At 36.6% G+C, this 14,571-nt stretch overlaps 1 protein-coding gene across 1 annotated transcript; it reads right to left on the minus strand.

Annotated features, from left to right (window-relative positions):
- Nucleotides 1-6,254: 6,254 nt before the first annotated feature.
- LOC114319661 (protein IQ-DOMAIN 18) lies at nt 6,255-9,810 on the minus strand. Its single transcript, XM_028266705.2, has 5 exons — nt 9,374-9,810; nt 8,970-9,281; nt 8,550-8,828; nt 8,329-8,469; nt 6,255-7,666 (listed from the first exon to the last, which is right to left on the minus strand). Exons 1-5 carry the CDS (start codon nt 9,548-9,550, stop codon nt 6,887-6,889), a joined length of 1,689 nt encoding a protein of 562 aa, XP_028122506.2. The 5' UTR covers nt 9,551-9,810; the 3' UTR covers nt 6,255-6,886.
- Between the last annotated feature and the right edge of the window lie 4,761 nt (nt 9,811-14,571).

A 14,571-nucleotide genomic window follows, 5' to 3' on the forward strand; every position in this document is an offset into this window, starting at 1 on the left:
CACTGGTACACTCTGTTTTACCAAATTTTGCTCCTACAGGTCTCTTCCTGTTGCTTTAATCCTACTTAACTAGTATTATGGATCGTCTTGACACCTCTCATCCCATTTCCGTTATTCTGAATGGTTCAAACTATGTTCTGTGGGCCCAAGCCATGTCTTCCTTTCTTAAAGGCAAGAAGCTCTGGCGAATTGTCACCGGGGATGTGACTAAACCAGTCAAAGACAGTGCCACTACTGAAACTCCTGTTCATACTGCTACATATGAAGACCGACTTGAGGAATGGGACAGTAAGAATTACCAAATCATTACCTGGTTTCGTAATACCTCTGTTACCTCTATCAGTCTTCAATTTGGCCGGTTTCAGCTTGACTCTGTAACTACTCCTGCGAAAGACATCTGGGATTTTTTGAAAGAACGATACCAGACTACTGGTCTTGCCCATCAATATCAACTTCAGAACCAACTTCACCGCATGCGCCAAGAATCCACTCAGTCCATTAATGACTTCCTTTCTCAAATATACTCTGTTTGGGATCAGCTTGCTCTTTCAGAACCAACCTGGCATGACCCCGAAGATGCAGTTTTATTTACTAACCATCGTAACCAGCAAAGGTTGGTGCAATTTCTCATGGCTCTTACCCCCTCTTTTGAGCCCGTACGTGCCTCTCTACTTCATCGCCATCCCTTGCCCACTCTTGAACAAGCCATTTCTGAGTTGCTATCAGAGGAGACTCGTCTAGGTACTCTTCAAACTCATCATGTGGACTCTGTTCTTGCCACTCCTCCGTCCCGGCCATCATTTACCCAGCGGACAACTGCTTGCCTCTATTGTCAGAATCGGGGCCTTCCTTCAACCCATCTCCTGGTCAATTGCCCCGTCAGATCCTGCCGCTACTGTAACAAACTTGGTCCTGGTCATCTGCAACGGGATTGTTTTCGCAATCCATCCCGCTCATCCTCCAATAGCCACTCCTCTCGCGGTGGCTCTTTCCGGGGAAGTTTTCATCGTTCCGGCAACCAGTCTCATCACAATGCTACTTCTGCTTCCGGGAATCAGTCTTATCACACTGCTGCTGCTGCTTCCGGGAATCAGTCTCATCACACTGACACTGCCCCCTCTGCAGGGTTCTCTGAGTCACCTGCTCCATCTACCCCTCACTTTTCTCCAACGGATGTAGAGGCCATGCTCAAACAACTTCTCTCCTCATCTGGTACACCTCCTCCTACTGCTTTGTCTGTAATCCCAGGTAACTCTTCTTGGTATTTTGACTCTGCCTGTTGTAATCATATGACCTCCAGTTCTACTATCTTTTCTTCCTTATCTTCATCTCCTCATATTCCCTCAATACATACTGCTGATGGTTCCCTCATGTCTGTTCGTCATGTTGGTACTGTTTCCACCTCTTCTTTATCTCTACCTCACGTTTATCATATCCCTGCTCTTACCTTAAACATTATTTCCATTGGTCAATTATGTGAACTTGGTCTAACTGTCACATTTTCTGTTACTGATTGTTTGGTACAGGACCCTCAGACAGGGCAGACTATTGGGATCGGCCGTAAGCGTGGACGTCTCTATGAACTCATTCACCTTCATGTTCCTGCCTCTCCTCAGATTGCTGCTCCTACATCTACTTCCTTATCATCTCCCTTTCATCTTTGGCATTGTCGCTTAGGGCATATTTCTGTTACTCGTTTAAGGTCTTTGGTTTCTAGTGGACAGTTGGGTCATGTAATTCCCGATAATTTCGATTGTATACCCTGTCAACTTGCCAAACAACCTGCTTTATCATTTAATAAGAGTACTTCTGTTTCTCTTGCCCCTTTTGATCTTATACATTCGGATATTTGGGGGCCCTCCCCTACTACTACTATGGGGGGATCCCGCTATTTTGTTGTTTTTATTGATGATTTTTCTCGGTTTACTTGGCTTTTTCTCATGAAAAATAGGTCTGAACTTAAACACATTTATTATCGATTTGCACAAATGGTTCACACCCAATTCTCCAAAACCATCAAAATTTTTCGCTCTGACAATGCTATGGAATATCGGGATTCAGATTTCCTTTCTTTTCTTCAGCATCATGGTACACTGCCTCATCGTTCCTGTGCTGGCACGTCCCAGCAAAATGGCCGCGCTGAACGGAAACATAGGCATATTCTTGACACTACTCGCGCTCTCCTTCTCTCTTCTTCCTGTCCTGAAAACTTTTGGGGAGAAGCTGCCCTCACTGCTGTTTACACTATCAACTGTGCTCCTACCCCTGTCATCCATAATCAAACTCCCTTTGAACGTCTGCATGGCACTCCCCCTCCTTACGCCAATCCCCGGGTTTTTGGTTCTGCTGGTTTTGTTCTACTTCAATCCCATGAACACACCAAGCTTGAACCTCGCTCTCGTCTTTGTTGCTTTCTTGGGTATGGCATTGAACATAAAGGCTTTCGCTGTTGGGATCCTCTCTCTAAACGTCTTCGTATCTCCCGCCATGTCGTTTTCTGGGAACACCAAATGTTTTCCTCGCTATCCTCCTTTCACTTACCCGGACTTTCCACTACTGCACTGTTTACTAATCCTTCCATCGATCTTTTCTCTGCTGATTTTGATACAGGTTCCTCCTCCATCGAGACGCCCTTGCTCACCCCTGATCCTGTCCAGCCTGCTCTACCTGAAGGTCTACCTCTGGTTGCCACACCTCCTTCTCCACCGACTCTTCCTCCCACCGATCCTCCTACGGGTCGACCCCGCCGGGTAACTCAACCTCCTATCCATCTTCGTGATTATATTGTTGGATCTGCTGCCTTCTCTACTTATGAACCTACCTCCTATCGTGAGGCTTGTACTAATCCTCTTTGGCAGCAAGCTATGACTGATGAACTCCATGCCTTAGACAAAGCTCATACTTGGGATCTTGTTGATCTTCCTCCTGGCAAGACTGCGATTGGCTGCAAATGGGTTTACAAAATCAAAACACATTCTGATGGCTCTATTGAACGCTACAAAGCTCGTCTTGTTGCCAAGGGTTTCAACCAAGAATATGGCATTGATTATGAGGAGACATTCTCTCCTGTTGCTCGGCTTACCTCTGTTCGCAGTTTACTTGCTGTTGCTACTGCTCGCCACTGGGGGCTCTTTCAGATGGATGTCAAAAATGCTTTCCTCAATGGTCATCTTCTTGAAGAGGTCTACATGCGACCTCCACCTGGGTCCACTTTTCAACCTCATCAGGTTTGCAAACTACAGCGTGCTCTTTATGGTCTCAAGCAAGCGTCTCGTGCTTGGTTTGCTAAGTTCAGTTCTACCATTTATGACTTCGGATTCACCTCTAGCTCCTATGACTCTGCTCTTTTTATACGGACTACTTCTCATGGTACTACTCTTCTTCTTCTGTATGTGGATGATATGATTATCACTGGTGATGATCAAGCTGGTATTCTCCACCTCAAACAATTTCTCCACCAACAGTTTGAGATGAAGGACCTTGGTACTCTTAACTACTTCTTAGGCCTTGAAGTCTCTCATGATTCTACTGGTTCCTATTTGTCCCAGGCCAAATATGCATCCGATCTTCTGGCTCGAGCTGGCCTTACTAATTGCAAAACTGCCTCTACTCCGGTTGATCCTCAGATTCGTCTCACTCCTCTCGATGGGACTCTTCTCTCTGATGCTACTCTTTATCGCCAGCTCGTCGGCAGTCTTGTCTATCTCACAGTCACTCGTCCTGACATTGCCTATGCTATTCACATTGTCAGTCAGTACATGTCGGCTCCTCGCACTCCCCACTATACTGCTCTACTCCGTATCCTTCGCTACCTCAAAGGCACTATGTTCCATGGTCTTCACTTCTCGGCTTTTTCCTCTCTTGACCTACGTGCCTTTTCCGATGCTGATTGGGCTGGGGATCCTACGGATCGACGCTCCACCACGGGATTCTGTTTCTTCTTAGGGGATTCTCTTCTTGCTTGGCGTAGCAAAAAACAATCCCTCACTGCCCGCTCTAGCACCGAAGCTGAATACCGAGCTCTTGCTGATACTACTCAGGAACTTCTCTAGCTTCGCTGGCTCCTTGCTGATATGGGTGTTTCTTCATCTGCTCCTACCCCTCTCTACTGTGACAATCAGAGTGCCATTCAGATTGCTCACAATGATGTTTTTCATGATCGCACCAAACATATTGAGATTGATTGTCATTTTATTCGCCAGCATGTCACCTGTGGAACTGTTCATCTTCTTCCTATTGCTTCAGTCGATCAACCCGCTGATATCTTCACTAAGGCTCATCCTCCTGGCCGTTTCAATGATCTTGTTTCCAAACTCAACTTGGTTGATGCTTTCCTTCCTTGAGTTTGCGGGGGCTGTTAGAATAGCTTTAGCTTTATCATTATTAATTGTATAGCTTTATGATAGACTAGCTTTAGCTTTATATTATTAATTGTATAGCTTTACTTTTTGCTTTCGGTGGTAATGGTGGTATCCAATGCCCATATTTCTCTCTATAAAGAGAGACTTCATTCTCTTTGTAAATCAATCAATATACAAACATTTCAGAGTCTCTCTCTCACTCTATAGCTTCTCTCACTCTCTCAAACTAATCTTTCAACAAAGATTAGCAGTGCTGCAGCCATAATCTCTTCAACTTTCAAGCTCTAAGGTTTAATTATTAAGTCATTTTATTCATTTAAAATTCATTGAAATATATATTTTTTTTACTGGAAATTTAACATTTTTAAAAACGTAATAAAACAAGATCTCAATATTTAACTTGAGATAGATAGATAGATTAAAAAAGAAAAAACGACTTGAATGGAAGCACAAAGAACTAGTGAATAGTTAGTACCGGGTAAGTAGTGGCCTTTGAGTCAAAACTGGTGTTGGAAATAATAATTTCAATCAACTCAGCTACAGTTACTTTTCGTACTGATATCAAAATGGGGGTGGTGGGTCGCAAAGATCCCAAAAGCACCCACTGAGAGTGATTAAATATGGGGTCATGAATTTTGTCAATAATCAGTTTGGATTTCAGTGATGACATATATACATACATTTACACTTTGATTCTCACTTTCTTTGTTTCATTCTGAGCCTTCCATTCCATTCAATGGGGGGCATGGAAGAGAAAGAAATGGGCGAAAAGGTCTAGAAAAAGCATGAGAGAGAGAGAGAGAGATTGCCCCCTTTGCACTAACAAGTGTATTGAAGTGAAATTTATGAGGCTTTTTTGCACATGGAAACGCAGAAGAGGAGAAGAAAAAAGTACACAAATAAAGGGTGATGATATATATATATATATATATATATATATATATATAGCACATGAAAGTGTCTTTCCTCCTGATCATAATGGGAACTTTCCCCAAGCCATTGTCCCCTACCCCATTCAGATGATAGAATTATTTGCAACATCTAATGTGAAATTTTATAGAAAGCTGTCATACGTTTATATAATAGGTTCCATTTTAATAATTCAATTTGTTAATTTCTTAAAATTTTAATGTGTAAATTATTTATAAAAAAAAATTTAGATTGGCATGATCATTGTAATCAATGAGGCCATCTCCAACGGTTCACAAAATCCAACATCAAATTCAAATTTGATGAAAAAAAGTTGCTTTTTGTGCTCCAACAGTTGCACCAAAAGAGTATCAAATTGAGAAAATATCAAACGTTTCACCAAACTGAGGACGAATTGCTCCTTTCACCAATTCTCTGTGCATAGCCGTTAAAGTAGAAATTTGTGGAAATTTTACACATGGTGGTTGACCACCCGGTTGACCAACCGGTCTACCAGCTCATGCAAATTACTGGTTCAAACAATTCAAAAAAAATTTGAACCAACGGTTAGGTAGGTTCAAACAGTTCAAAAAGGTAAAAAAAAAAAAATTAATAATTTGCTTTACCGGTCGACCCACGGGATGATTCTTCTTTTTGATGCACCGTTGGAGCAACTGATATTAGATTGAGAAAATGAGCCATTTTTTACTCAAATTTAGTAAAAAAAATATTGAACCGTTGGAGATGCTCTGATGTAACAAATTTAGCTACCCCAATGCTGCTATTGAAATGAATAGAAGAATCATTGTAGAGCTAAGAAATTGATGTTGGGATCACTCATGTACCTTGCCCAGTTAGATATGGTTAATTCAATATTTACAGTCTAACCAAGGTGTATGATTAATTTAAAAACAAACTTCTCAAATACCCAATCCAAACAAGTCTAGATAAAAATAATAATAATAAATAAAAAAAAAGGACAAATTATACGAAGTTAGTTCTACCATACAGTCAAAATAACCTCTCAAAAGGTCAAAACAATTCTCTTAAAACAAGATACATACATGTGACTGTATTGATAACTATTGAACTCGACAACATAACAAAATAGCTACAAGAACACAATCCTACTAAACAAGAATTCTTTTTTGTTCTTTTTATGGTCAATAAATCCAACTACTTACTCAATATTCAACTGACTAACACACTCATTCCAACAACCACAATGCCCCAATTTTTTATCCGGAGGGTTAAAAGAAAGAAAATAAAAGAGCAGCCCCAACAAATTGTAATAGCTCTAGAAGGTCATCATATAGAGGTCGACTTCTCTACCGTCTAAGGTATGAACAGGTTTGGTTTAATCTTGCACATTGTGTCATGTCAACATTTTTTTTGTAAATTAAAAGTTTAGATTTTGTCCATCCATTCACAAACTCAATATTGGATCTGAGTAAAAATTTTGACCCAATATTTAATAAGTCAATGGGTAGATAAAATTTAAGCTTTTAATTTATAAAAAGTGTCTACTTAACACAATTTAGAAGGTCAGATTGAACTCTCTGGTCTATATCTGAAGTGAAGAGAAGCTATTCTCCATATAGTATTTGGTGTTTAAATCATCTCAACCACCTCCTAAGATCACTGGTTGATGAAGGGGAGATCTCACCACCAAGACTGTCCGTACAGCAAGATGAATAATTGGAATGAAACCCAGTTACACTCTTAAAGCTTGGACTCCTCAGATTATTATTATTGTAGCCTCCATAACCACCATACCCAGTAATTCCTCCATTGTTGTATGGGTCCGGAACCGGGTATGACAACCGCTTTTTAACCGTCCCAAATCTTTCCCTCTCTGGCGTCGATGGCCTCTGCCTCGGTGCACTCTGGGACCTAGCCCTTGCTTTAGCAGACTCTGTTGCAGCCATGTAATTTGGAACCACACCACCACCGCCGCCAACACCACCGTTGTAGTAGTAATTAGACCTTAAGCTCGGTGTCTGTGCTGCCTGGTAGCTTCGTTCTTCTCTAGCACAGCGGGGGCTTGCAGAGCGGACTTGGGGAGGCCTTGTTTGGGACGGAGAGGGCGTAACAGGGGAGACATGGAGGGCTCGATGGTGCAGAGGAGACGCATGGCATTGTGAAGTGGATCTTTGGTTGTGGTTTTGGGGATGGTATTGGGGTTGATTTGATCGTCGGAAATTAGGAGCCAAGTATGAGTCAGGTTGTGAGGTATTGTCAATTTCGACAGTTTTAATAGGGTCTCTTTGATCAGTTGAAGCTCTTCCCCTGCCCTCCCACGGCTTCCCTGCCATCCACCTGTCCAGCCATTGTGGTTGTCTCTCTCCAAGCTCGTCTTCGTTTCCAAATGATTGGTTCCTCCTAGTTCTCCACATCTTCGACATAGTATTGCAGAAAACATTTGCAACTATTAGCTCATAACTTCCATAAGAGTAAGAACATAGATACAACTTATCAAGGCATTGAAGACATTAGATGTGTTGGGACAATTTATAAAAACTCTGTACGGTATCTCCAATCCTTGACTAATTCTTTCATTAAATGGAAATTTTGATGAATAAATGTGAGCTTCAGTCATTTCATCAAACTTGTATCAAGTCAAGGTAAACACAAAACTTTCACTAAATTAAGGATGAACCAAATACTTCAAATTTTCAACAGCCATTTTTACTTGAATTTGACAAAATTTTGTAATGATTGGACATGATCCCCCCATAAATAAATGGTTAGGTTAAACCAGGTTTTTAGCATAAATTGATTTATTTTTTTTAAAAAAAGATGGAGTGTATCATACTCGATCAAGTTTTTAACCAAATTTTCAATTGAAAGAAAGAGAGTCAAGATTAGAGAAGAGTCTGCTAATTTTCACCAAAATTTTACTTTAGAATGTTTTGCCCCACTCTGTATAGTCTGTTAATGGATTGCAAATGGGTTACTGATAAAATCATCCCGAAATTATAACAAAGCTCTTGAAAGAAGAACTGCAATCAACAGAGTTGAAGGATTACAGCAACTATTTTGAGAGAGAGAGATGAACCTGGTGAGAGAGAGCATGAGAAAAAGTTTTTTCACGCTTCAAAGCAGCTTCCTTTCGATTCTGTAGCATGGCTTTCACTTCCTCAACTGTGTGTGGGCGTCCGTCCCAGTCATCAGCAATGCTGCTACTTCCATCTTTCGACTGTCAACAATGTATTTACACAAATGCGATTAAAGAATCTGAAGCTTCAATGAATGAATGAGTAAAAAGCGAGAGAATACCATTGACTTTCTATCAGAAGCAGTAGTAGTATCTGGTTGAAGTTGAAGAAGATATGGGGATTCCCATAAGCTGCTATTTGGGTCACTGAAGGTTGATTTTCTGCTTCTGGTATCTTGTGGAGATTGGCGTTGTGTGCGTTGACCAAGTACCCGGGCCTGCACTCGAACCAGAGCTTGCATACATCGGAGTGTCATCTTCGCTTGCTTTCGAACATTGTGACCTCTCACTAAGGCTTGCAACTTTACTAGCCCTTTTAGCGCACGAAGAGCTCTCCTTGCCTTGAACAAAACCCAAATCATAAAATTAAGCAACCATACTTGATTGAAATATCTATATATCTATCTATCTATCTATCTATCTTCTATTTATCTATCATAATTCATTTTACTTAACTAGATCAGAATGCATTTCTCTCTCACCAAATATCCTCTGAATGCTGTCTGAATAACAGTCGCGGCATAGTGTTCCTTCGCATAATTAGGTGGTGGTGGCCTGGCGAGCCGAGCAACCTTCATGGCGGCTTGGGCGGTGGCCACCGCTGCCTCTGCGGCTACAGCGCTCGCCACAGCCACTGCAATGGCGTGTCTTTGCTCAGCAGTGGCGGCAGCTGCTGCATCTGAAACGCCACCGCCGCCGTTGCAAGCGGTAGCCGGCATTTTCGGCGGTGTTTGTTGGGTTGCTGGTTCGTGGTTCGTGGGCTTCCGGAAAAGCCATCTTCGTTTCTCTCTTTTCTACATAATAGAGTAAAGAAAGGGACATTACATGAAAAAGGAACAGATCAAGAGAGAGAGAGAGAGAGAGGGGGAAGGTAAAATAATCGAACCTTATCTTCTTCTTCTGGTTGTGGTTGTGGTTGTGGTTGATCAACTGCGTTGGGGTTGTGGTCGTGGTCGTGGTCGTTTCTTCTTCTGGTACTTGTCTTTTCAGAGTCCTTGGATGGAGATCTAAAGGCCCTTTTAACGGCGGTCAACCAGGAGGAGCCTCCTCCCTTCTTGCCCATGGAGAGAGAGAGATGTGGTGGTGTTGGTGGGAGTGAGTGACTAATACTAACAATAATTAATAAGCTCTTTCTTGTACATTACATTTACTAGTGTGAATAGAAGAGACGATCATGGACACGGCACGGAAGCTTCACTTTGGGCAACTTGAGAGTGAACCGTTTGCTAATGTGGAGGGAGATAAGTGGTGTTTCTGGTCAAAGTAGCCTAAGCCAGGGAATTTCGAAATCATCAAATTACTACTGTTACTGTATTCAAAATTGCAAATAAGCTAGTACTAATCTATACAATATATTAAGCAAAAAGAGTTTTTTAACCCTAAGGCCTGTGAGAGTTCCAATCTCTTAATCCTAATTTTTAAAATTTTTGATTTAAAAAAAAAAATCTCAGCATTTATTGACACCTCCCAACCCACAATCCCTTTTGACTTCTCTCATAATTATTGCAACACCCTTTTCAATTTCTCCCATCTATACTATATATTAAGTAAAAGGGGGTTTTTAACCCCAAGGCCTGTGGGAGCTCTAATCTCCTAATCTTAATTTTTAAAATTTTTGATTTAAAAAAAAAAAACCTCAGCATTTATTGACATCTCTCAACCCACAATCCCTTTTGACTTCTCTCATAATTATTGCAACACCATTTTCAATTTCTCCCATACACTATGGTTACACACAAAAATAAAAAAAAGATAAGAATTCAGCTATAATCTCACAAATTTTAAAAAAAAAATATTAAAACTTGCATTATTTTTCTCTTCCCCAAAAAATCAGATAATATTTTTTATTAAAGTTGTAGATATCTACCTATATTTTATATATTATATTACAACATAACAAAAAAAATTAAAAAACTATTTTTTTTTAAAGTTATCTAGATAAACTTTAAATCAATAAAACTCACATGTCTATCACATATCTAACTCACATCATAACTTACCTAAATAATAATAATTAAAAAACAAATAGAAATCACAGATAAATTAAATTTAAAAAAAAAGATACCCACAACTCCATCTTAAATAAATTGGAAAAAAAAAATCCGAATAGAAACCAATTATGATTTAATAATATAATTATATATATATATATATTATGTATATCTATCAAAATTTTAAATCACTTAATGAGAAAAATTAATCAATTTTCCAAAATTATTGATTTTTAATTTACAAAATAGATTAAAAAAAACTATTGACTGATTTATTTATTTAATAACAAAAATATTTCATAATCTCTCACTCCTAATCTCTCTCACAAATTTAAAAAAAAATATTAAAACTTGCATTATTTTTCTCTTCCCAAAAAAATCAGATAATATTTTTTATTAAAGTTGTAGATATCTACCTATATTTTATATATTATATTATAACATAACAAAAAAAAATTAAAAAACTATTTTTTTTTTAAGTTATCTAAATAAACTTTAAATCAATAAAACTCACATGTCTATCACATATCTAACTCACATCATAACTTACCTAAATAATAATAATTAAAAACAAATGGAAATCACAGATAAATTAAATTTAAAAAAAAAAGATACCCACAACTCCATCTTAAATAAATTGTAAAAAAAAAATCCGAATAGAAACCACACAAAAATAAAAATAAAAATAAAAAGATATATCTATATATCTATCTATCTATCTATCTATACTATATATTAAGCAAAAGGTGGTTTTTAACCCTAAGTCCTGTGGGAGCTCAAATCTCCTAATCCTAATTTTCTAATTTTTTTATTTAAAAAAAAATATCAGCATTTATTAACTTCTCCCAACCCAACCTCAGCATTTATTGACTTCTCCTAACCTACAATCCCTTTTGACTTCTCTCATAATTATTGCAAAACCCTTTCCAATTTTTCACATACACTACGGTTACACACAAAAATAAAAAAATAAAAAAAGAATTTAGCTATAGATCTCAAAATGATATAACATCTAAATTTGAATTATGATTTAATAATATAATTATGTATTTTTTTTATGTATATCTGTCAAAATTTTAAATCACTTAACGGGACAAATTAATAACTTACCTAAATAATAATAATTAAAAACAAATGGAAACCACAGATAAATTAAATTAAAAAAAATAGATACCCACAACTCCATCTTAAATAAATTGAAAAAAAAATACCCGAATAGAAACCACACAAAAATAAAAATAAAAATAAAAAGATATATCTATCTATCAATCTATACTATACTATATATTAAGCAAAAGGGGTTTTTAACCCCAAGGCCTGTGGGAGTTTCAATATTCCAAGCTAAATTTTCTAAATTTTTTATTAAAAAAAAAAACTCAGCATTTATTGATTTGGTTAAAATCCTCTGATCAGCATTTAAAATCCCCTTATACAAATAATTATGGATACAATCTGTGTATAATTAGTGCAGTACCCTTTTTAAATTCTCTCATACACTATGGCTAGTGATAAGATTGTTAAATTATTTTTATAAAAAATTTTAAAAAACATAATTTATATATTAAAAAAATCTAAAACAAATATAAATATTTATAATTATCCCGTGCATAGCACGGGTGATAGGCTAGTACTATATATTAAGCAAAAAGAGTTTTTAACCCCAAGACTTGTGGGAGCTCCAATATTCCAATTCTAATTTTCTATTTTTTTGATTTAAAAAAAACCTCAGTATTTATTAATTTCTCCCAATCCCCATGCCTTTTGGGAGATTTGGTCAAAACCCCCTAATAATTAAACTTTAATGCATTAAAGACCAGCATAAACAAAATTCTTGAAAATTTCAACACATCTAGCTATAGATCTCAAAATGATATAACATCTAAATTTGAATTATGATTTAATAATATAATTATGTATTTTTTTTTATGTATATCTGTCAAAATTTTAAATCACTTAACGGGACAAATTTATAACTTACCTAAATAACAATAATTAAAAACAAATGGAAACCACAGATAAATTAAATTAAAAAAATAGATTCCCACAACTCCATCTTAAATAAATTGAAAAAAAAATACCCGAATAGAAACCACACAAAAATAAAAATAAAAATAAAAAGATATATCTATCTATCTATCTATCTATCTATCTATCTATGTATCTATCTATCTATACTATACTATATATTAAGCAAAAGAGGTTTTTAACCCCAAGGCCTGTGGGAGCTTCAATATTCCAAGATGAATTTTCTAAATTTTTTATTAAAAAAAAAAAACTTAGCATTTATTGATTTGGTCAAAATCCTCTGATCAGTATTTAAAATCCCCTTATACAAATAATTATGGATACAATCTGTGTATAATTACTGCAGTACCCTTTTTAAATTCTCTCATACACTATGGCTAGTGATAAGATTGTTAAATTATTTTTATAAAAAATCTTAAAAAACATAATTTATATATTAAAAAAATCTAAAATAAATATAAATATCTATAATTATCCCGTGCATAGCACGGGTGATAAGCTAGTACTATATATTAAGCAAAAGGGGTTTTTAACCCCAAGGCTTGTGGGAGCTCCAATATTCCAATCCTAATTTTCTATTTTTTTGATTTAAAAAAAAAACCTCAGTATTTATTAATTTCTCCCAATCCCCATGCCTTTTGGGAGATTTGGTCAAAACCCCCTAATAATTAAACTTTAATGCATTAAAGACCAGCATAAACAAAATTCTTGAAAATTTCAACACATCTATCTATCTATATTATATTATCTATATCTATATCTATACTATATATTAAGCAAAATGGGGTTTTTAACCCCCAAGGCCTGTGGGAGTTTTAATATTCCAATCTGAATTTTCTAAATTTTTTATTTAAAAAAAAACGCAGCATTTATTGATTTGGTCAAAATTTTCTGATTAGCATTTATTAACTTTTTTCAATCCACGTGCCTTTCCACATACTTGCATTTATTGATACAATCCCCTAATCAACATTTAAAATTACCTCATACAAATAATTATAGATACAATTCGTGTATAATTACTGCAGAACCCTTTTTAATTTCTCTCATACACTATACCTAGTGATAAGATTGTTAAATTATTTTTACAAAAAATATTAAAAGCATAATTTATATATTAAAAAAAATCTAAAATAAATATAAATATCTATAATTATGCCGTGCATAGCACGAGTGATAGGCTAGTTGTAAATATATATAAAAATAAGGGATTGGTTTCCGTCCCGTCCGTGATCGGATTGAAAGGTGTTATTGGACTCGGTCTGTGAGAGTCTACTATGGATCTCGTTTTGATAATCTGAACCGTTCAATATACACAACTCGTTGAGTACTATATGCTTGTAAACAATCACGTTGATAAAATATCGATAGCAGTTTCATTAGATCAGGTTTCTGTCAAACATTTATTTTTTTACCCGTTAATTTTTTTTTATACAAAATTGATTTTGATCACGTAATTATCGATATCCAATTAACGTGATTATTTGTAGGTATATAATACTCGACGAGTTCTACACATTGAACGGTTCAGATTATAAAAATGAGACCTGTGGTGCACCACCACGGGCCCAACAGCACCCTCTACGGCATATCACTTAAAATTTCAACAGTTTATCAAATTTATCATCAAATCCAGAATTTCTCAAATTTTTCATCAAATGGAGGACAGGTGTGCCTTTTATCAAATCACTATTCATTGTCGTTGGATTTTCACCACCAAATTGTCTCTAGATGACCACCTCAACACAAAAATTTGTAAAAAAATTACACTAGCCGATCATCCATCCAGTCAACCGTTGGTTTGATAAAGCCTTAAAACCTTCCGTTAAAACATTTGATATCAAAGAAATTTTTATTCAAATTTAATTAAAAAAAAAGATGCACTGTTAAAGACTTTGCCGGGACCCCCCAGTGCCACATGAGGCTCTGCCATTGGTTGAAAGCAAAAAAAAAAAAAAAAAAATTTTTTTTGAACCAATCACAAGAGACCCCAGCACCCCCACTAAGGGTCTCATGCATTTTCCCACTGTTAAATACATACAATCCAATTCTATTAAAAAATTTTGAA

Source organism: Camellia sinensis, chromosome 2, assembly GCF_055761805.1.
Source record: "Camellia sinensis isolate YWXY chromosome 2, ASM5576180v1, whole genome shotgun sequence".
NCBI lineage: Eukaryota > Viridiplantae > Streptophyta > Magnoliopsida > Ericales > Theaceae > Camellia > Camellia sinensis.